Source organism: Tachysurus fulvidraco, chromosome 23 (genome assembly GCF_022655615.1).
Source record: "Tachysurus fulvidraco isolate hzauxx_2018 chromosome 23, HZAU_PFXX_2.0, whole genome shotgun sequence".
Classification (NCBI taxonomy): domain Eukaryota; kingdom Metazoa; phylum Chordata; class Actinopteri; order Siluriformes; family Bagridae; genus Tachysurus; species Tachysurus fulvidraco.
In genome coordinates, this window is record NC_062540.1 from 12,922,936 (window position 1) to 12,945,798 (window position 22,863).

Consider the following 22,863-nt stretch of genomic DNA (forward strand, 5'->3'; position numbering starts at 1 on the left):
AATCTAATCTAATATATTAACTATATCATTAAAAAAGACTATACATTTATATTACAACGAACCAAATCTAAGAATATGAAAATATTTTAACAATTCGTAAGATGTCTACCGACAGTCTTTCTACAAATTAATGTTAATGTTATCAAAATAATATGCTAACAGTTAACAGAAAAAGCAATTTTAAATATGCCTTAAGTCTTAGATTTAATAAGCTTAGATTTGTTTATTGTAACCTTGTAGATTGTAGATCATTTTGGCTAGATTTAAGATATTGTAGAAATTGTAGATCATTTTGGCTAGATTTAAGATATTTGAACTTTAAAAGATGTCATATTTTTTGCAGTGTAGTTGAATTGTGTATTAATTTCAGAGTAACACTTTCTCTGAACCCCAGATTTGTAAATCTTTAGAACTTTGTTTATAAGAATATGTAAGTTTTTGATGATTCCTTGTAAGCATTTGTATAAGAATAATAAAACAAGTATAACAATGTGATAAACAATATTGCGTTTGATAGCTGGTTGCTGTGGTAACCTGCTAGATGATATTGTGTCACTAGGTGATTGCTATGTTAATTCTATAGTTTCAGGCCGGTGTTATGATATTCCATGTGGTTGCTAGGGTGTTGCTAGGTGGTACCTGTAGTCCCCGGTGGCTACTAGGATGTTGCCATTATACATCACATGAATGCTAGTATTTTGCGAGTTGATTAAAATGATGTGATGGTGTTGTTGGCTGTGTGCTATAGTATTGCAGGTGGTTGCTAGGGAATTGCTAGCTGGTCGCTAGGATATTCCTATTGGTTGCAATTAGGCATTTTTGAATTTATAAAAAATTATTAAGGAATTATTTCCACCTAATGAATTATAAATTTTATAGCTTTATAGAAGTTTTAAACATTACTACTACTACTACTACTACTACTACTACTACTACTACTACTAATAATAATAATAATAATAATGATGATGATGATGATGATGATGATGAGAAGAAGAAGAAATTGTAATAATAATAATAATAATAATAATAATAATAATAATAATAATAATAATAATAAACTGGAGATTTTGAAGATTATAAATGATTTAGATTTCTTTGTTATATCTGAATAGTACTCATTCCATAGTCAGACATAGTAATTGGTTTTGGTTTTTGGCCACTTGAAAATGAAGTCATTAAGGGCACATGGTAATGTTTCAGGCTCAATCATCTCTTTTACATAAATTTGCCTCCCTCACATCCAGGCAGTTAGAGTGTGAAGAGATGATGGTTTGTTGTTTATCATGTACTGTGAAAATGCTCAGGCGCTCAGGCAAATTGACCTTCAGTGGTTGAATGATGATACACTGAGCTGTAATTCAGTCCTCTTCAGGCAACATAATTTGAATAAAGAATATAATTAGGACTTTGGAGAATGTATCTTTGAGGTCCTTATTAGAATATGGCAGGGGAAAAAAACAAGAATGTATCGAGTCTCATATTCAAAATTTGATGCACCTGACCGCAGCTGTCTGTTAAACACAATGATTGTTCACCCAAGACCTGAGAATATTGGAAAAAAATAGTGTTAGCAATTGCCCTTCATGACTACACTGTTGAATTATCAGTATTGTCAGTACTCTTAGGCTCAGTTACTTAGTCATCATGTACTGTAACGCTTGCAGGGAAGTCAGTTTTGGTTATTTGACAGTGATATCGCTTCCTTTTCCATTAAACCGTAGGTACCAGTTCTTAATGCATGTACTATTTCTTTAACAGATAAACACAATGGTAATATTCAAATGGACTGAATGCAAATCCAATGTTTTAGTAACAATAACACTTTTGCACATGCAAATCCTCATCCATCAGAAGGTAGAAAAGGAAAATGGGGGTGTGGGGAAGAAGAGAATGAGTGTGATCTCTAAAGAGCACACCATGGGAGAACTTTTGTTTAAGGTTCTGCTGTTGGTGTGTTTGTGGAGCCGCTGTTATGGCACTGGATTTCAGCTTGAAGGAAATATTACCATCTACGGCATGTTTCCTCTCCATAATGTAGGTGACACCATCGCCACTAAACCTCAGCTGGCTGACTGTAAACGGTATTTGATTTATTTATATGACTTACAGAAATAATCTGCTCATAATAAGATGTTGTGTTTTCATTAATGAGCTGCTATGGATTTTGCAGAGGAACAGTAAACAGCCATGGCTACTTCTTGGTGCAGGGTCTGCGCTATGCTGTGGAGGAGATCAACAACAACAACAGACTCCTGCCTGGTGTCATTCTAGGCTACCAGGTGTTTGACACTTGCTCGCGTCGAGCTAGTATTCTGGGCACGGTTAATCTCTTAGCTCAGCAGTATAACAGAGTGAAATTGAAGTCTGGAGCAATTGCCCTCATTGGACCAGACAGCAGCACCTACTGCTTCATTTCAGCTGCTGCACTCGGGAGTTTTCTGATGCCTGAGGTACTGATGATTACTATTATAGCCATATAACAACTATTATATAACGATTATTACACCATATTACCTTTTTCAAAACTTTTCACTACATTTGAATTAAAATACTATTAAAATAGAGAGAGAGAGAGAGAGAGAGAGAGAGAGAGAGAGAGAGAGAGAGATTGTAGGGATGCAGTTAGTAATTACCAGTGTCAAAGAGGAGCATGAACTGAACAAGCAAAATAAAAAAAGAAAACTGATTGAGCACGACCTAGAATTACAAACACATCTCTGCAAATCTTGTAAAAGTACCAACAGCTACAACTAGGGAACCTGGAAGAAAATCTGTTGAGGTTAATTATAACAGGTGAAAAGCAATCAAAAGAAGCAATCAAAAGAAGAGTCTTTTGGGAAGGCATGGGGATAAAAAAAATTAGTTTTTTTTCACTGATTTGGATATGTTGCATTGGACATACAGGCCTATCAGTCTCACTAGTGTTATTTTTATTCCTTAATTTTTACAGATCTCATATGAAGCTTCAAATGAACTCCTGAGCAACAGACAGCTGTACCCATCTTTCTTTCGCACCATTCCCAGTGATAAAAACCAGGTGAAAGCCATGCTCGAGATTCTTGCAAGATACAACCTGACCTGGATCGCCCTTCTCGGCAGTGACAATTCATACGGCCTGCAGGGAATGTTGAGCCTGTCACAGCAAGCCTCAGATTACAATATCTGCATCGCATATCAAGCTGTGATTCCAAGTCTCAGTGCTGACACACAGCAGCGGATGCAGAACATTGTCAAGAATATCATCAAAGCCAAAGTGAATACCATAGTAGTGTTTTCTAGCAAGAGAATAGCCAGCGGGTTTTTCCCCTTTGTAATAGAGCAGAATGTGACAGGGAAGGTGTGGATCGGTTCTGAGGACTGGTCAGTGGCAACCTTAGTGTCTCAAATCCCAGGGATCAGTACAATTGGAACTGTCTTGGGTGTGTCTGTAAAATACACAATTTTTAATGGATTTCAAGATTTTGTGAAACAGGCCATAACTAAGCCTACAAGCAACAGTTTGAGTGCAATGAGTCTCCCATGCTTAAAGGATTCGTACCTATACGGAATGGCACAATATAATCTCTCAGAATATGATATTTCCTCTTCGTTTAATGTGTATCGGGCAGTATATGCAGTGGCTCAAGCATTGCACCAAGCTCTCATGTGTGATTATGAAAAATGTCAAAACACCGAAATACAACCATGGCAGGTTAGTCTTATGTTTGATTCAGGGATCTCTATTCTTGTTTAGATTCTAGCTTCATTTTCTATTAAACTCCATTTATCATATCTTCACAAGACACAACACTTTAAAGACACACCGTTCATCGTTAAGTTATTTGTTTTTCTCTTTGTTTCAGCTCTTACAATATTTAAAGCAAGTACGGATTTCCATCAGAAATACAACATTGTTTTTTGATCAGTATGGAAACCCACCAACAGGATATGACATTGTTACATGGCAATGGATTAATAAAGCATGGTCCCTCAAAATGGTGGGATCGTTTATTTCAGAGCCACCTAGTCTTCAGGTGGACGCTTCACAGATTCAGCGGGTGGGACATGTTTCAAACATAACCTCTATGTCTCTTTTATATATACACTGTATATATTTTTTATTTATATGATTTTATACCCATTAGTAAATAAAAAGGTAAATTACAATATGGTTGAATATAATTAATCATCACAAACATGCAACAAATGGATTGTACGTTATATTTGTATTGTATATTTTTGCTTACACAGATGCCTGAGTCACGTTGTTCCCCAGAATGTCCATATGGGAACAGAGAACTGCAGATTGGACAACACAAATGCTGTTTCAAGTGTATAGAATGTCCAGCTTCCACTTTTCTCAACAAAACTGGTGAACACACTTACTTTCTTTCTTAATTACACAATCTTTATTAAGGTATATTTTAAGATGACGAAGTGTAGTTCAAAATATCACCGACAGATGGCGCGCACTGCACAGTTTTCAAGGGTGATGTTTTCAACGGATTGCTGTGCAACTCCATTTATACATAATGTACCTCAGCACACCGTTACGTTGGGTTTGGGCGGTGATGGGTATTTTTTACAACCAGGGGAAGCTGTAGTTGGTGCAGACAGGTTGAGGGTGCCAACATGGTTTAGTAGTCCAGATTTGACTTCACTAATACTGAGAAGAGGAGAGGAGAGGTCTAGATTAATATATTTAAAATTACTTTAAATACCAATTTTTGCTTGCTTTACACCAGGCTCTACCAGCTGCCAGCCCTGCAACAAAGATCAATGGTCTCCATCTGGGAGTGAGGACTGTCTACAGAGGACCGTTCTTTACCTGCGATGGGATGATGTTTTGGGCAATGCTCTCTTGGTCCTTCTGGCTCTGACACTGCTGCTCACCCTGGGCACTACACTTATCTTTCTTCTGAACTTGACCACCCCTGTTGTTAAGTCTGCAGGTGGTAGGACATGTCTGCTAATGTTGTTGTCTCTGACCATAGCTGCCTGCAGCTCATTGTGCCTTTTCAGCAAGCCCTCTCGAGCATCCTGTGTCTTCAGAAAGTCCCTCTTCATCTTCAGCTTCAACATCTGCTTGACCTGCATGACTGTCCGTGCCTTCCAGGTGTGAGAGTTAATTAGGAAGTCAGTCATGGTCAGAGTGTACAGGATTGTGATTCACAGTTACATTTCTTGAGTAGAACACTTCTGTGCTTTCTCCCTGCAGGTAGTGTGCATATTCAAGTGGTCTGCAAAGCTTCCCAAGTTCTACGATACCTGGGCCAAAAATCGGGGTCCTGATATCTTCATTCTGGTCAGCACTTTGGTTGAGTTCTTCATCTGTGTTCTTGGTGCGAGCTTAAATACACCTCTCCCTTCAGCAGACTATAACTTCTACTTTGACAGCATTGTATTAGAGTGCAGTAAAACTATGGTCGTAGTGCTTCCACAAATTCTGTATGTGTCTATACTGACTGTAATATGTTTTTGCTTGAGCTACATGGGTAAAGACCTACCAGCAAATTACAGTGAGGCCAAGTGCATTACATTCAGTCTGATGATCTATATCATCTCCTGGATCACTTTCTTCACCACCTACAGTGTTAATAGAGGGACTTTATCTATGGCTTTGGAGGTGGTTGCCGTCCTTTTTAGTGTGCTTGGAATACTTGGTGGATACTTTTTTCCTAAAGTGTACATCATTATATTACAACCAAAAAAGAATACGACTGCCCACTTTCAAAACTGTATTCAAATGTATACCATGGCTAAACAGTGAAACTCTGGCTGTAACTTATTTAGAAATGTACATTATTTAGAAACGGTACATATATGAAATCTTACTGTCGTGGCAGCTGGTTCCCTTTGTCTTATTTTTTCCAGTTTATCTGCCTGGCATATGCTTGTAGTCTAAAGGCAAATAGACGTAATAGATGAATAACACATGCTACAGCATAATTAAACATGTAACAAACATCTGTTCCAAGCTCCGGGTTTCAAACTGAAGCACATTAAATATGTTTATGATGAAATATTTGAAATATATGTGAATAGTGACTTTGGTGTTAATGTGTTGGTTGTTGCCATAGTTTTTGTTTGATACTGTAGGAGAAAACGTTGTTTGAACATAAGTCGAATGGTCAGGTTATTAGCTCCTAAAAACAAAAGAGCAACATCTTATTTTTTTACATTCACCATTTTTAGTGATGTGTCATATTTATAAAAATACAGCAAATAGTGGACTCAGAGATAACATAAAAGTGAAGAAAATTCACTGTTAGAGCAGCAAACAAAAGACTACGAAGCCAAAATTCAATATATCTTCAGAAAATAGAAATAAAACTGTACATATGTACAATATATAATATATCAAATTATGTGTGCAAAATGTCATGTATTATTGAGCTGAGGAACATGAAGAAACCTGTGCAGGTAAAACCTACAAAAGGGAATTAGAAAAGAGCTGAATAAATTAGACAGAGTTAAACAATCGGATAGCTTTCAGGAAGAAGAACCTGGGAAAGTTTTCCGTCTGCACTGATTGCATAAGAATCTGCTGCTCGTTGTACTTTGCAGAGTGCTGACTTCAGCATGGAGAGGATGATTGGGTTCAGTCCTTATGAGTTGGAAGTAAGAGCTATTTCCCACTGGCACCACTAAGCCGGTAGTAAAATAGCATTGTGGGTAATAAAACCAGAAAAGTTTAAACTAAAAAAGCCAAGTTCATTACAAAATAAATATTGGATAACATTTAAGATCATGTGTTAATTATAAAGCTTAATGCTCAAGTCCACAGCTGAGCTTTCATTTTAAACATGGTTTTTATATCAAGAATACCGTAACAGATGTTTTGAGCTTCACTGCTTTGTACAGGCTCTGAAAACAGCATATAATCTTATAGTTTATATTACCTTGTCCATCTCCATTTGTCACTATATATACATGTACACACACAGGCACTTAGTCAAGAGAAGCTGATGACAAGATGAAAAGAGGAGGTCACCGGCAAGTTTTTAATGCAGAGGTGGTCGCCGCCATTGACAGAGGAGCTTGTGAGCAGGCTGATTGTGTGTCTTTCCCGCACTACTAAAATAATAGATATGTGCCTGTAAGGTAGAGGCTGAATGTGAGACAACATCTGTACTTAGGTTAGTAGTGCCTGGTTTAGGGACTGAAAGGATGTTGTGAGGTGTTTTCAGTTGTAAGGAAATAAATCCTAATATAATCCATTATGTAGTTCTTAAAAACCAGTTTCGATTTGGCTTCTTTAAAATGCAACAGAAAAAATTGATGTGGGATAGTCACAATTATACAGGAGTATGTACAGTACATGATTGCATTATGAGAGGTATGTGGCTGGGGGTCAGAGGAGAAGGACCTTGAGCAAAAAGGGATATTTCTTGTTTAGATATATATGTGGCTGAAATGAATATAGTTCCTGCAAATGTTGGACCAGCACATGCTATTCTCAAGAAATGTGACAGCTGAGCTTTAACTAAAATCTCAATCCTGCAAAACCAAATGATTCATTTTAAAAAGTTATCCAGGTAATTCCTTCATTCATTCATTTTCTACCACTTATCTGAATTACCTCGGGTCACAGGGAGCCTGTGCCTATCTCAGGCGTCATCGGGCATCAAGGCAGGATTATCCAGGTAATAAATATCCAATTTCATATAAAATGAATCCCAGACAGTGAATATTTTATTTGAAAAATAAAACTTTATTAACAAAGATATAAGAGCTTGCCCATACAAAAGAAATGATAAAATATGTTAAAACACAAAACAAGTACATATATGCACACATTAGCATACACAGAAATACACACAAAGGATTGGATCCATCATCAAAGGTTCCCTTAATTGTAAATTGCAAAAATTTTACTGCATTTGCCACCCAATGAGAAATATTCTCTAAAACACCTGGAAATACAACACAAATTCATAGATCTGATTTGCATACCATATAGACTCCACTGGAGTAAACTGTAATTAAACACACAGACATCACACAAACCATGTACTAACCTTTCACTCTAAAAAATAAAAGTAAAAAGAAGGTAATAGAAATGAGAAAATGGTACATGGGGGAAACATCACATTAAGAGCCAAAAAGCTATATCTAATAAAGCCACAGTCTTTAAAGTCTTTCATCTCACTGACGAAACAAAAATCACAAGGTTTTGCCAATCAATATGATAGCAAAACTTAAATTCTGGAAATTAATATCTCCTACTTTCTTGAGGGACATGAACGTCACTGTTCCTCAGGGATTGTCAGTCTTCCAAGGTTCTACCAGGGCCTCCAAACAGGTCTGGAAGGTTGAGCTGCACTGTTGTGTTTGGAACTGTGCACTGACAACCTATTGTTCATCTCTGTGTTGGGTCTCTGGTAGACCTCCTGGACCTCCTGGGAAGATTGTCCTCTGTTGGAGTGGATGTTAAGGAAATGTAGAGACTCCTTCCAGCACTGAGAGAAGCCTTGGTTATAGTCTCTCTGAGCCAGTGCTCCTGGAAGCCTCTGCTGCTGCTTCAGAAAGCTGACAGTCATTTCCAAGATGTCAGCTTTCTCCAACTTGGTGTTTGGGTCTTGGCTGTAGAGTTCCTTCTCCAACAGCTTCTTCAGCTGATCGATGCAACTGTTGATGCGGTCTCTGCGCATCTTTTCTACCATTGGCTTTTTCAGCTGTAAGTAGAAAAGTCAGCATTTGGTTAGAACAAAATTTAAGACAGAACGTAAACAATCTAAAAATAGATTTTAAGTACAAAAGTTATAACAACTAAAAAGAAAAAAAATACCTTAAATTTGTCCTTCTCAGAAAATCTCTGAAGGCCAAAGTTGGAAATTATAACTGAGCGTGGAGCCATGCTGGTGTCTGTCTCTTCCTGGGCTGCAAAGTGAGTTTCAGGAGAGTTAGTGCCCTGTATTTATAGTTGGTCATTTCCATTACAAAGCCATGTGGCTTGTGCTGGATTGCTTTTCCCACACTCCAAGAGCAGAGGGGTTGGCTCACCACAACAATAGCAGACATTCACTTTATGGGTAGTCGGCTACTTGTCTTCTGCTGGGTGAAAGTTTCCCAAGGCATCAGAGGCGTGCCGCTGGTATTATCTTTCTCACAAGTTCTGGGAATGTTTCTGGACATTTGGATGATTTCTAAAGATAAATAGGATTATTTTAAAGATTTCTGTAAATACTCTCCATCTAGACTTGTGCGAACTAAATATAGGTCTACAATAATCATTTTGTTCACGGCTAGCTCTAGGTTTCTCTTTTTAATCAATTCAAGTATTGATAGTTTCATTTCTAGTGCATTTTTCCCCTGCTTGTGTGTATAATGCCTGCTGTATAAGATACTGCATAGTACCTCCATAAGTGCAATACAATTTTTAAGACCTAGTACGATTTTTAAAGTGAGACACCGAGAGCAAGAGCAGTAATTTCCCTTTCATGTCCTATAGGCTACAACATTTCTAACACTTAGTTTACAGGAGCGTGAATAACACGTGGGTGTGATAATGGCACGTGGTTGAAGTGTGCACATTAAAGAGGCTCGAGCGCAACTTCAAACACAAAGCCTCATCGCTTTTACTTGCTTTATCTAGACTTGGCTTCTAAAAAAAATCTTTGAACTAGTTGTTATTAGGCGGATTTTATAAACATATCTCCTGCCCCATAAGCATATTAAATATAGTATTAAATCGTGTTTTTAACACCGCGCTTTATCCTTTAGGATACAAGGATAAAAGTTAGGGCTCTGTGACACCCACGTGCCTACTTCCGGATCTGACGCTCAGACAGGACACCGTGTAAATTTTATAAACTATGTGCGGCACGAGTGGGGGCTTTAATGCAATAACACATACGTTTGAGACAAATAACGCTAGGCTTGTCTGAGCGCTTTTGTTTCGACTCCAGAGGTGATAGATTGCTGTTAAAAGCAGCGCGTGTGAGTTGTGCGGCTGTTCAGGGATCCTGGCATCTGCCCTAAGATTTGTGCATGTGCCTCCCACGTGCCACCACACTGAATGTCTGCTTACTCCTAGGGAGTCTTTTGTTTCACGTGAAGCACAAACGCCTGGCTGAGCGTGGGAAAATTCTAGGCTTGCTACTATTGATCAACATGCAAATTCACAATAAATTCTACAATCTTATCCAGAAGACAGAATCAGAATTCAGCACTCGGTTTGGTATTTGCATGCGTATAGAAGGTGTAACCAAATAAAATAAGTTTGAATTGTATTTAAAAGTAGTGATCATTTGGTTCCAGTTTGATTGATAAAACTACTTAAATTAATTAAGAATTATAATGAAACATTGATATTGATATGGCATGACGCATGCTATAAACAGTTTAGAGATGCCAGTCAGCCTGCAATAATTGTGAGGAAACTTGGGTACTCTGAAGAAACCCCTAAAGCACAGGGATCGGAATCAGAATCAGATTTATTAGCCAAGTGTGTTGACACACACAAGGAATTTGGTTCCAGCTGTTCATGAATAAATAACACTATTCTATACAAGACAAGATAATACAGAGACTATACAAGTGTGATACATTATAGACAATATGAGTATTAAACATGAATACATGTTTAATACTCATGGTAGTGCAAATAACAATATTGTGCACTATTATGCTTTTATGTAATATACAGCAGCTGTAGTGTGTGTAACATATACAGATAATGTGATAACTGACAGTTCTGATAAGGCATTAATTGTAGATATGATACTACACAAACTCCACAGACACAGTGCAGGAATCAAACCTCCATATGCTAACCGCTAATCCACTTCTTATGGACACTTATGAGACATATAGTATCAACAGTTATATACATACATATATATACACCATTTTTATACAAACATACATTAAATATATAGGATGTACTATATTAAAAGACAGCATGATTGTTCTCTTGACACCCCCCCTCCATGTTAGTCCTTATTATGCACAAACAACAGGTGGGTCATTCCAATGCCAAGGTCCTGTGTTGAAATTCTCACTGTCACAGACTACAAAACCCCAGAAGCACACTAGTGCATTGATTGATCCATCAGAAATGGCAACTGGTACACTGTTTGGCTACAAACACAATAAATGTCCAGGTGGATGTTTCAGGCCCAATCTGTATACACAAAAGTAGATTTTAATTTAGAATTATTTTATTTACATAAAAATAAACAGTTTACATTAAATGTAATTTTTAGACTACAAGTTAAATCATTGTTCAATTTGAGACCTTTTGATGGTTTTCCCCTATTTAAATTTTAATATACACTTTATTGATTATATACATTTGTGTTCAGACTGAAAGTGTAACCATAAAATGCAGTTGTGGAGAGACAACGATGTAGTGAGATTCCCAAGAAGTCTGTGTGAGAAGCCGTTCTTCCCTTTCCCACAGTCTACCCTCAATAAGGAGACAAAAGAAGTGTGTCTTGTTACACATCACATTAGCCACGGTGTTAGATCTCCCTTTATTAAGGGAAGCTTTACACTGAAAGACCATCTGGACTCAGAGAGCTGATATGTTCCCAAGCCTTTCCCAAGATTTCTAACATTCTTTAATGACATATGCAGAGCTTTAAATACGACACAGTGTAATGGTCCTCTATATAAAATATGACAGAATGCTAAGAATGTTGTGAAATTAAAGAAAATCGGATTAATATATTTATCTAAATTCTATATCATAAGGGTATTTTTCAATGCATTTAATCAGATCGACATCTGAATTTATTGAGATTTGCAGAATTAGTCCATAATCTTAAATCAAACCAATGTTTACTTAAACCTCACAGAGTAAAATGTCTGATATGTGTTTATACAAGAATTTAATAAAGAGGACACGAACATTTAATTTCTGCTCTTATTTCTACTTATTGTCTTTGCCAGACTTAAGTCATTAGTATGTGTCATGTTTAAGAGATTATGTTGAGTAATTTGTGCAGCTCTAGCAACTGCAGACTTTAAGGATTTCTCACACTTCTTTCACAATCGGACCATGGATCTGAAAAGGAAGAATAGATCATTTCATGATTTTTTCAGTCACTCATTTCATACTATAATTTATTACTTGTCAATGGATCTGAAAATATTGATTTCAAGAAAGTATTTATGCCATTTATATCATGAGGGTCAAACTTTTTGACCTGGGATACACAGCCAGAGCAGCAATCTCAATCTGATATACATTTCCTCTACTATTGGCTTTCTCAGTCAGAAAAATTGATTCTTTAGTAATAGGTATTTAATGTTATGGTACCTGTACTAATAGTAACTTTTAATTCTTAAAGTGTTCAATAAACCAACCTCAAAGTTATTAAGACCAGAATAATGCTTTAATGTACTATGTAAACAGTTACATCTATGTAATCTATCTATGTCAGTATGCATCTTATTTGTTGAAAGCACATGGTGGAACTCATCTCATATTGGTCCCGAAAGTGGTGGAATCTCCACTTTCCCACAAACTCTCTACCACTCAACCAGCTGTCCACCTGCTGTCCAGGGATGGACTCATTGTTTCCTGAGTAATACACACTTCATTGAGCATGTGGTCAGTTCTCTGGTCTTTAGTCCCATCTGAGCTCTCTCATTGGCTGCAGACTGTGAGAACCTCCAGCAAACCCAGGACTCACACATTCATATGGAGATTAGAGAGTATAAATAGAGGAGGGAGTGAGAGAGAGCTCAGCACAGCTCAGATGTTCTCCTCACAGAGAGCAACAGAAGAAACACAGCCATGGCTCCTACAATCACTGCATCAATCATCAACTCCAACCACCTTATTCCACTTACTAATAAGGTAAATATACTAAACCATGATATTGTGTACAGTGTCATTTCTGATTTGAACAACATTTGAATATTTATTTGGACGAACAGAGTTTTAACAAATCTTTCTGTTGTGTCTGTAGCTGAGAAAGCCGATAGTGGAGAAGATGCGTAGAGAACGTATCAACAGCAGCATCGAGAAGCTCAAGTCTCTGCTGGGTGGAGAATTCTTAAAGCAACAGCCAGATTCCAGACAGGAGAAAGCCGACATCCTGGAGATGACACTTTGTTTCCTGAGACAGCAGCAGCAGCCACACAAGGAGTCGAGCTGCTCCACTGTAGCTGATGAAGGCTACAGAAGGTGTGTGCAGGAGGCCATCAACTTCCTGTCTCAGTGTCAAGTACACACTCAGTCCCAGAGAAGACTGCTGAGACACTTCCTCACCATGCAGCCTTCCATGGAGAAGAGCAGAAGTGTCGTTCCTCAGCTCAGCTCTCCAGCCTGCCAGATCAGCAGCAAAGAGGAGACTCCAGTCTGCAGTGGTCTCTGGAGACCCTGGTAGAGCCACATGGACACTTTACCATTAGGAAACTAGCTTACAAATGTCACATTGGCATTAACTAGGTTTTCTATAATGTGTATGAATATTGTTGTCCAATTTTTCATGGACAGAATATGACAGGTTGCTTTCATATTGGAAAAGCATGTGAAGATTTTGTTTTTTACAATTCCCTAAATGTGTAATTTTACATGGACAGAATATAACAAGTTGCTTTCAATTTTGGAAAGCATGTGTAGATGCTTACATCACTATGCATTTTGGAAACCAAGAAGAATTTTCTGCAAGGATTTTCTAAGATTGTAATGTAAAGAAATCCCACATTGGGTATTAGGTCTCTGCATTTACAGAATATTTGAAGTCTTATTTCATTCAATGAAAGCTTTTGCTTCTTCTTCTAATATAATTCTTACTGTGTAAGAAAGCATCTTTATGAAATTCATACAGGTCATTATTGATTTTATTTGAACAATTGATTGTTCTTTTTTAATATATAGAAGTTATATAGAAGCTATTTTACCATTTACAGTAAAATATCTGTGTATCCTGTACATCAGTAACAACATTTCTTTCTGATTACAAAAAAATTTATGTTTTGGCATGTTCTTTTTTCCTTTAGCTATATTAGCTGTGTGCAATTTTAGTGAGTTAATTGTGAAATTGCAGTTGTCCACCCTGGAAATAACTTGAATTAGGCTTCCTTGCAGGCCATAAATGTTGTCTTATATGTAACCTAATATACAATGCAGTCATTCTATAAAATAAAATCTAATGATACAAATGACAATTTTCCTTGTTAATATTTCCATTTATGCTAACTTTATTTTCATCACTGAACACAAATCCATTGAACATAAATTGTATTCCTTCATATTCAAAACATCTACATATAATTTTACCCCTTCAACTCCAGCTTTAGTCATTTGCCATGTCCTATCCACTAGCTAACTCTCTGTTATCACAGCATCATCAGCTGGGGAAAGTGATACATGCAAACACATGCTTCCTGAGAGACACAACGAGCCAACCAATGCATCTTTGCATCACTGCAAATACATCCTATGTTACAAGACTTCTGAAAATACTCCACTTCTCCAGTCATGAGCACCCAGGCTTTAGAACTGAATAGTGTCAGAACATTAATGCTATCCCTCTCACTCTTGGGTCAGGTTTGATGGTTTGATTTTCTGATAATCTGTAAATAGGGCTAATTTTCAGATATATCTATTGAGACAAATAATCCATCAGTATCATTGTAGAACATTGGTGCAAATTTGGTAATTTGACCAAATAGCAGAATAACAGTGGGTGGATAAAATACAAAGCATCCGGACATACATACAGAATACGATGTCTCTAAAAACTTTTTACAGCCAGTTAAAGAACACAGTACAGTATATACAGGTAAATATATAGTATAGTCACAAAAATCTGATAATATTCAACATTCATCTAAATAGTACCATGAGACTTATTTCAACATTTTTATTTAAAAAAAACAACAACTTTAATTTAGACAAATTTTTCATATTTTGTTTGCTTCTGTGCTGTCAAGAAAGTGATTTATAATTTCAAGTGAATCAAATGTTAAAGTCTAAAACTGTAAATGGAAAAGCTAACAAACAAACTGTCAGGGAATGTGGTTTGTCTTCACAGAAACAATTCAGACCCATATGCAGGAATAACGGGGTTTATTAGGGAAAATTACAAAAGGCTGGAAACACAAGGAACACAAAACAGAGAAACAACAACAAACCAAAAACAGTAAGCCAGGGACAACAAACAAGAGACAATACACAAAGTGACAAGACATAAGACACAAGACAACTTGTATAAATAAGGAGAACAATCATTGAAACACAAGGAACAGGTATGTGTGGAGAGGCGGGAACGGATTAAAGATAGCCTGGGGCAAACACAGGTGATACTCGAAACAAAAGCACATGGGACAAGACACAAAACCTGCCAGAATGTCCCCCTAGTGACCGGGTAGGGAATAGTCCCAGCCATTTCTGACACAAACAAATTCGTTCAAATCCATACCCACTCCTTTATCAGCTAGGACAGCCCCACAGCCTCAGGTTACCATCTGTCTCAGCCAGTTGTCACCCGGGGAGTCTGGTGTTCCAGGACTCATTGTCACACCTGATACCAAAGTCAGTACGTGATCCTGCTCAGGTCTAGACCCTAGACTTCACCCACCACAGTAACTGTCTGGTCAGCCTGTTGCTGAAGTGCTTGTGAAGTTTGATGACTAAAAAGGAAAGACTCAGGAGGACATTATTCACTCAGGCTATCAGACTCTTCAACACAGACATGTCCATCTTAAAGATTAGAATTCCATAAAGACTTGTTATTTCATTGACATTCTGCACACAGAGCCCTCTTACTGTTACTACATGTAACACACATCACTTTGCATTTTGTAATGATTGGTCTTTCTGTACTGTTACCACACGTAACATAACACATCATGTTCTACGTAGCTTATTGCACATCATCTTTTCATACTCTTGTCAGGATTACACTTGGACATTTTCCTGTTGGGACATTAGAGCGAGTTCCGGCAGTTGCGTCTTGTGCCATGTGTTTATGCTTATGATTTGTGTCCACATGTCCTCTGTTCACCTGTTTGTCTCCCGTATTTATTGTCATTGTCTTGTCTTCGTGGTCTCTGTTTGGTGGCTCCGTTTTGTTGTTTTTGAGTTTCTGTTCCTTTTTTTCCCCCCAAGTTACTTTTCCCAGTGATTTCTGGGTTGTGTTTTATGTCAATAAATCGGGTCTTTTATCCATTCTATTTTGACCTCTTTTGAATGTTTCTAATATTTAGTTTATTTATATGCACAATCTAAGGAAGAGTAAGCCAGCTTTTCATTTCAGTGAATGTATAACTGTGTACATGAGAATTAAAGGCACATTAAATGTTTAAAAATAAATACATCTGCAAATTTTGTAACAGCTCATTTAATGAATTCAGTCTCTGTGATTCTGGACATGACAGTATTATGTGAATTTCCAGACAGTGAGTTAGAAATCCTTCTCATGCCACTAGTATGTAAAAACTAACACACACCAGCTTGTGTTGTTACAGTATATGTAAATAATCCATGCTGCAGTAGTGTGAAATGTACCACCACTCTGTTGGCTCCAGATCCACCATGACCCTGACCAGGATAAAGCAGTATTCATAAACGCATCAAATGACTAACACACCGTGAAGAAAAATAAGTCTTGCATAACATCATTTTCTTGTGTGTTTCTCATAGTGTCTCTTGGACAAGTGTACTTAAACAAGTATGCACGCTTACTTAAGCATTCATTACTTTGGAGGGAATGGTTTAAAATTGGCTTAATTAGGATTTTTGCCATTTGACATTTGAAGGTGCAGAGAGAAAGTATGGCATTTTCCATCCTGAGAGCATGGCCAGTTTTGCTTTCTTGACCTTATGGTTTGTTATTTCTCCCTGAACTTCTTCTTAACACATTAAATTATGCCATGTTTGTTTCAATCAATGAGAGTGAGCTTATAGTGATTATGTAATTGTGATTTATTTTCATAACATTTCTGGCAATAGAAATTCAGTTTCCTTAAAATACATTGATCACCTTCACTGAAGGCAAACTCACATCAGTTTCCACACTGGTGATTTCTACATTTAGAAATAACATTGCATTTTCTACACAATCAAAAAAAGCAATTTCACTCCAAAAGAAGATTGACATTACAGGGAATTTCACAGACGTTTCATAATCATTCATTTTACTCTATATAAAAGTAAACAAATGCTTTTACTAAACTAAAGCAGAATTTTAATTATTCCGTAAATGCGGTAAACGTTAATACCAAATATTTCTTTCTGTATCTTTATGCACTCAAAGTTTAAAACATCTATGAAGGATGCAACAGTTCTTCTTGCATAGTAAGAATATGTCAGAGTAATGAATCAAATCACAAATCTTTGCTTTTCCAGTATGAAAGCAAATATAATAAACTTTCTCAATGAGTGTAATAATTCCTCGTGCATAAAAAGCAGGTGAAATTGTTTCAAACAACTCAATAACTCTGAATTAAAAATACTTTCCTTTCCTTCCTCATAAGGAAAGCAACTTGTCATATTTTTCATATAGAAAAAAACATCAAAGTTTTAAAAAATACTTGAAATAAGTAGCAAACCATCTTGCATAGTAAGAATGTGGAAAAGTAATAAACAAAATCTTCACATGCTTTTCCAATATGAAAGCAACTTGTCATATTCGGTCCATGTAAAATTGGACAAAAATATTCATACACATTTAGGAAAATCATAGTTAATGCCAATGTGACATTTGTAAGCTAGTTTCCTAATGGTAAAGTGTCCATGTGGCTCTACCAGGGTCTCCAGAGACCACTGCAAACTGGAGTCTCCTCTTTGCTGCTGATCTGGCAGGATGGAGAGCTGAGCTGAGGAACGACACTTCTGCTCTTCTCCATGGAAGGCTGCATGGTGAGGAAGTGTCTCAGCAGTCTTCTCTGGGACTGAGTGTGTGCTTGACACTGAGACAGGAAGTTGATGGCCTCCTGCACACACCTTCTGTAGCCTTCATCAGCTACAGTGGAGCAGCTCGACTCCTTGTGTGGCTGCTGCTGCTGTCTCAGGAAACAAAGTGTCATCTCCAGGATGTCGGCTTTCTCCTGTCTGGAATCTGGCTGTTGCTTTAAGAATTCTCCATCCAGCAGAGACTTGAGCTTCTCGATGCTGCTGTTGTTACGTTCTCTACGCATCTTCTCCACTATCGGCTTTCTCAGCTACAGACACAACAGAAAGATTTGTTAAAACTCTGTTCATAAAAATAAATATTCAAATGTTGTTCAAATCAGAAATGACACTGTACACAATATCATGGTTTAGTATATTTACCTTATTAGTAAGTGGAATAAGGTGGTTGGAGTTGATGATTGATGCAGTGATTGTAGGAGCCATGGCTGTGTTTCTTCTGTTGCTCTCTGTGAGGAGAACATCTGAGCTGTGCTGAGCTCTCTCTCACTCCCTCCTCTATTTATACTCTCTAATCTCCATATGAATGTGTGAGTCCTGGGTTTGCTGGAGGTTCTCACAGTCTGCAGCCAATGAGAGAGCTCAGATGGGACTAAAGACCAGAGAACTGACCACATGCTCAATGAAGTGTGTATTACTCAGGAAACAATGAGTCCATCCCTGGACAGCAGGTGTCTAAAAGGGAGTTCTATGGGAACGTGGAGACCTCAGCTGAAAACCAGCTTTCTCACATTATGGGCACGTGCCCATGCACAATGCACGTATCAACCCTTGCTTAAGTTCAACTCACAGATTAAAATGTTTTTTAATGAAAGAAGCTTCCAATTCCTGAAGCCTTTTCTCCCTACTGCTTTCTCTAAAAATAGATATTCTATGCATTTTATATGTTTCGAAAATGCTATGATTTATTGTGCATGTACAATTCTGCAGGGCTGCATAGCTCTTCTTGTCACTCTTTCCTACAGGCAGAAATTTCACTGTGTATTTCAGGAATCTTTAACTTCATACAAAACTGGTTTATCAATTACTGTTGATCTCAGTCTCTCTTTGATAAGGCTAATTGTATGTTTGCCCGCAAGTGAAGTGCACATATCTATACAAACTGTCTGACCCTGAGGGTCTTTTCTGAGTTTGTTAGACACATGGTCCACTTATTACGGCACACGTCTATTCAGCTCTTAAGAGGGTGTGGGAAAGCTCTGGAGACTGCAGTCTCAGTTCTGAATTATTCATCTGGGACCGACTTTAGTTGTATGCACACTTTATATACTTACTGCTGTAGTGATAAATCCTGATAAATGTCCTGCTAAAGTCCTGCATGAAAACGAAGATTATCATTTATACAATATTGTGCAATAAAAACAGCTATTTCTTTTATTCCTCAAATCTGTCCCTCTTCAATGTGTCTTTAAAGTAACTTCAAACAGTTACTCATAAGCTATTTAATTATGGATTTAAATTTTTGCTTCAAAACATTTGACTGAAGATATTTGCACGCATGTATACTGTGAATCTTAAACTGAACATCAGAACCTTCACTTTCCAACACACACACACACACACACACACACACACACACACACACACACACACACACACACACACACACACACACACACACACACACACACACACACACACACACACACACACACACAGACACACACAGAAATAGAGAGAGAGAGAGAGAGAGAGAGAGAGAGAGAGAGAGAGAGAGAGAGCTGTCCACCTGCTGTCCAGAGATGAACTCATTATTTCCTGAGTAATACACACTTCATTGAGCATGTGGTAAGTCCTCTGGTCTTTTGTCTCCTCCAAGCTCTCTCATTGGCTGCAGACTGTGAGAACCTCCAGCAAACCCAGGACTCACACATTCATATGGAGATTAGAGAGTATAAATAGAGGAGGGAGTGAGAGAGAGCTCAGCACAGCTCAGATGTTCTCCTCACAGAGAGCAACAGAAGAAACACAGCCATGGCTCCTACAATCACTGCATCAATCATCAACTCCAACCACCTTATTCCACTTACTAATAAGGTAAATATACTAAACCATGATATTGTGTACAGTGTCATTTCTGATTTGAACAACATTTGAATATTTAATTGGACGAACAGAGTTTTAACAAATCTTTCTGTTGTGTCTGTAGCTGAGAAAGCCGATAGTGGAGAAGATGCGTAGAGAACGTATCAACAGCAGCATCGAGAAGCTCAAGTCTCTGCTGGATGGAGAATTCTTAAAGCAACAGCCAGATTCCAGACAGGAGAAAGCCGACATCCTGGAGATGACACTTTGTTTCCTGAGACAGCAGCAGCAGCCACACAAGGAGTCGAGCTGCTCCACTGTAGCTGATGAAGGCTACAGAAGGTGTGTGCAGGAGGCCATCAACTTCCTGTCTCAGTGTCAAGCACACACTCAGTCCCAGAGAAGACTGCTGAGACACTTCCTCACCATGCAGCCTTCCATGGAGAAGAACAGAAGTGTCGTTCCTCAGCTCAGCTCTCCATCCTGCCAGATCAGCAGCAAAGAGGAGACTCCAGTCTGCAGTGGTCTCTGGAGACCCTGGTAGAGCCACATGGACACTTTACCATTAGGAAACTAGCTTACAAATGTCACATTGGCATTAACTATGATTTTCCTAAATGTGTATGAATATTTTTGTCCAATTTTACATGGACCGAATATGACAAGTTGCTTTAATATTGGAAAAGCATGTGAAGACTTTGTTTATTACTTTTCCACATTCTTACTATGCAAGATGGTTTGCTGCTTATTTCAAGTATTTTTTAAAACTTTGATGTTTTTACAGTTTTTCATATGAAAAATATAACAAGTTGGTTTCATTATGAGGAAGCAAAGGAAGGTATTTTTTAATTCAGAATTAATGAGCTGCAATACCACTTATTATTATGCAAGAGGAATTATTACACTCACTGAGAGAGTTTATTACAAAACCCATATTGGGGATAAATGCTCTGTATTTGCAGAATGTTTGAATATTCAAGCAATTAAACTTTTACTAGTTTTTATATGACCTCACTTACTGTGTAAGAAAATACTAATTCGGACCCCTGAGAGCAAAATGTCTGTGACATTTCCTAATCTATTTGTACTCCAGTGGTGTAAGATGCTATACTTAATGAGTTAATTATCCTTTTTAAATTTTTAAACTGGATGTTACTTTGCCTTCAGTAAAGGCGTTGGATGTTATGTTACTCCATTATGAGTACACAAAGAGATACTGAAAATAAACTGCAATGATGCAATCAAAATAATGTCTATGAATTATTCTGTTTTTTTCTTCGATTGTCTTTTGTGTGGTCCTTACCATCACTACAGAATTTAGAAGTGTTCAAGATGTTTTGTTCTTTGGAAGGGTTTGCAATATTCTTCTGATCTTCATGTCCACATTAATCCAACTTATACATTTAGCTTTATCATTATATACAGTACATAGAACACACATGTTTTACTAAAGTCATGTTAGAGCCCGTGTTACTAAATATATCTATGAAATATATGTCTATTTCATACAACTGAACATTGCAAAGAATGTAGACTAATCTATCTCAGTAAATTAAGGTAAAGGCCCAAAGTTCATGCTGTTCATCTAAACAGCCTAACACATACTGTACATGACTCCAGAAATCAATAAACTGAAACATATAATAAAGTTTTTATTTATTTCTTGGTTGTTAATTATTAAAACAATTAATCCACATCCCTTAAGGTTATCTGGAAAATAGTTGTGCTATGAGATTTACATTTACATTTATGGCATTTGGCAGATGCCATTATCCAGAGTGACTTACATTTTATCTTATTTTACACAACTGAGTAAATGAGGGTTAAGGGCCTTCCTCAGGGGCTCAGCAGTGGCAACTTGGTAGACCTGGGATTCAAACTCAACCTTCCAATCAGTAGTAAAACACCTCAACCACAAGCCTAGCGCATCATATGATGATGTGATAGCTATGGATCACAGGAGATGCCATCTAATACAGAGACCTCATGTTTTGAATGGAAAACCATGTATAAACCACATAATACACAAAGATATTGCATGATTAGATCAGATTAGATTAGATTAGATTAGATTAGATTAGATTAGATTCGATTCGATTAGATTAGATTAGATTAGATTGGATTAAACTTTTTAGTAATGTGCAGAGTACAAGTACAGGGCCAATGAAATGCAGTTAGCATCTAACCAGAATTGCTAATACTAATAAAGATATATCTCATAGCCATGTTGAAATTACAGTGGGTTACCCTGTGGTTTTGGTACTGTACGCTGTGATTGTTGTTTTCAGAGCAGGACTTAGTGTATAGTTCATGCTGCTTCCTTGTATGTACAGCCATAAGACATTAGTGCATCAACAACAGGCGGGTGTCTCTGTGATTGATTTTAACCATCAGCTAATGGTCAAAAACCAACAGCACACTTCTTTTCAGCTCGCATTTCATGAATGAGGTAAGTGTTAGAATGCTCTAGAAAGTGCAGTCTTAGTACTACAGTTAAAAGACATAAATCTGCCTGTTATTCCTACACTTAAATATCCAACCGAGACACACGTCTCTCTAACATACACACACACACACACACACACACACACACACACACACACACACACACACACACACACACACACACACACACACACACACACACACACACACACACAGCTGCTCAGTAGTAAAACAAAAGTTTCAGTCACATGCTCATTTAAGTGTGTACTAATCAGAAAACAATAAGACCATCTCATACCAGCAGATGCACAGCTGTGTGTGTTGTAGTGAGTGTGTGTGTCACTATAACATGCACAGGGTACGAGAGTCCCCCTTATTTAAACCTGAGCTTCATATCCAACATATGAACTATTTTTATTTTTTTACAATAGAAAGGAACATACTTGAAAAATCGTAGTGTTTAAAAAGAATTTAATGGCACGTTGGGTAACCTGAATACCACCAGGACGATCATCAGCACCATTGTTACACCATTG

At 37.5% G+C, this 22,863-nt stretch overlaps 5 protein-coding genes across 5 annotated transcripts; 3 read left to right on the top strand and 2 right to left on the bottom strand.

The window, feature by feature from the left end:
- Positions 1-1,113: 1,113 nt before the first annotated feature.
- Positions 1,114-6,921, top strand: LOC113658287 (taste receptor type 1 member 1). Its single transcript, XM_027170635.2, has 7 exons — positions 1,114-2,084; positions 2,174-2,453; positions 2,954-3,694; positions 3,846-4,040; positions 4,234-4,354; positions 4,728-5,098; positions 5,201-6,921. Exons 1-7 carry the CDS (start codon positions 1,771-1,773, stop codon positions 5,750-5,752), a joined length of 2,574 nt encoding a protein of 857 aa, XP_027026436.2. The 5' UTR covers positions 1,114-1,770; the 3' UTR covers positions 5,753-6,921.
- Positions 6,922-7,668: 747 nt separating this feature from the next.
- On the bottom strand, positions 7,669-9,397 carry her12 (hairy-related 12). The gene is made up of 3 exons (XM_027170286.2): positions 8,989-9,397; positions 8,774-8,865; positions 7,669-8,660 (listed from the first exon to the last, which is right to left on the bottom strand). The coding sequence occupies exons 2-3, from the start codon at positions 8,840-8,842 to the stop codon at positions 8,268-8,270; spliced, it is 462 nt and encodes a 153-aa protein (XP_027026087.1). The 5' UTR covers positions 8,843-8,865; positions 8,989-9,397; the 3' UTR covers positions 7,669-8,267.
- Positions 9,398-12,572: 3,175 nt separating this feature from the next.
- Positions 12,573-14,109, top strand: LOC113658098 (transcription factor HES-5-like). Its single transcript, XM_027170284.2, has 2 exons — positions 12,573-12,793; positions 12,906-14,109. Exons 1-2 carry the CDS (start codon positions 12,731-12,733, stop codon positions 13,323-13,325), a joined length of 483 nt encoding a protein of 160 aa, XP_027026085.2. The 5' UTR covers positions 12,573-12,730; the 3' UTR covers positions 13,326-14,109.
- Positions 14,110-16,380: 2,271 nt separating this feature from the next.
- LOC113658316 (transcription factor HES-5-like) lies at positions 16,381-18,443 on the bottom strand. The gene is made up of 2 exons (XM_027170673.2): positions 18,221-18,443; positions 16,381-18,108 (listed from the first exon to the last, which is right to left on the bottom strand). The coding sequence occupies exons 1-2, from the start codon at positions 18,281-18,283 to the stop codon at positions 17,689-17,691; spliced, it is 483 nt and encodes a 160-aa protein (XP_027026474.2). The 5' UTR covers positions 18,284-18,443; the 3' UTR covers positions 16,381-17,688.
- Positions 18,444-19,688: 1,245 nt separating this feature from the next.
- On the top strand, positions 19,689-21,357 carry LOC113658310 (transcription factor HES-5-like). The gene is made up of 2 exons (XM_027170669.2): positions 19,689-19,894; positions 20,007-21,357. The coding sequence occupies exons 1-2, from the start codon at positions 19,832-19,834 to the stop codon at positions 20,424-20,426; spliced, it is 483 nt and encodes a 160-aa protein (XP_027026470.1). The 5' UTR covers positions 19,689-19,831; the 3' UTR covers positions 20,427-21,357.
- The last annotated feature ends 1,506 nt before the right edge of the window (positions 21,358-22,863 follow it).

What these genes read in the sequence shown, in the direction of transcription:
- LOC113658287 (XM_027170635.2), top strand. Translation starts at nt 1,771, where the DNA reads ATGGTAATATTCAAATGGACTGAATGCAAATCCAATGTTTTAGTAACA. An exon ending in CCGAAATACAACCATGGCAG is followed by an intron (nt 3,695 to 3,845) that starts GTTAGTCTTATG and finishes TCTTTGTTTCAG; the next exon opens with CTCTTACAATATTTAAAGCA. An exon ending in ACGCTTCACAGATTCAGCGG is followed by an intron (nt 4,041 to 4,233) that starts GTGGGACATGTT and finishes TTGCTTACACAG; the next exon opens with ATGCCTGAGTCACGTTGTTC.
- her12 (XM_027170286.2), bottom strand. Translation starts at nt 8,842, where the DNA reads ATGGCTCCACGCTCAGTTATAATTTCCAACTTTGGCCTTCAGAGATTT. An exon ending in CTGAGAAGGACAAATTTAAG is followed by an intron (nt 8,661 to 8,773) that starts GTATTTTTTTTC and finishes TTCTACTTACAG; the next exon opens with CTGAAAAAGCCAATGGTAGA.
- LOC113658098 (XM_027170284.2), top strand. Translation starts at nt 12,731, where the DNA reads ATGGCTCCTACAATCACTGCATCAATCATCAACTCCAACCACCTTATT. An exon ending in TTATTCCACTTACTAATAAG is followed by an intron (nt 12,794 to 12,905) that starts GTAAATATACTA and finishes TTGTGTCTGTAG; the next exon opens with CTGAGAAAGCCGATAGTGGA.
- LOC113658316 (XM_027170673.2), bottom strand. Translation starts at nt 18,283, where the DNA reads ATGGCTCCTACAATCACTGCATCAATCATCAACTCCAACCACCTTATT. An exon ending in TTATTCCACTTACTAATAAG is followed by an intron (nt 18,109 to 18,220) that starts GTAAATATACTA and finishes TTGTGTCTGTAG; the next exon opens with CTGAGAAAGCCGATAGTGGA.
- LOC113658310 (XM_027170669.2), top strand. Translation starts at nt 19,832, where the DNA reads ATGGCTCCTACAATCACTGCATCAATCATCAACTCCAACCACCTTATT. An exon ending in TTATTCCACTTACTAATAAG is followed by an intron (nt 19,895 to 20,006) that starts GTAAATATACTA and finishes TTGTGTCTGTAG; the next exon opens with CTGAGAAAGCCGATAGTGGA.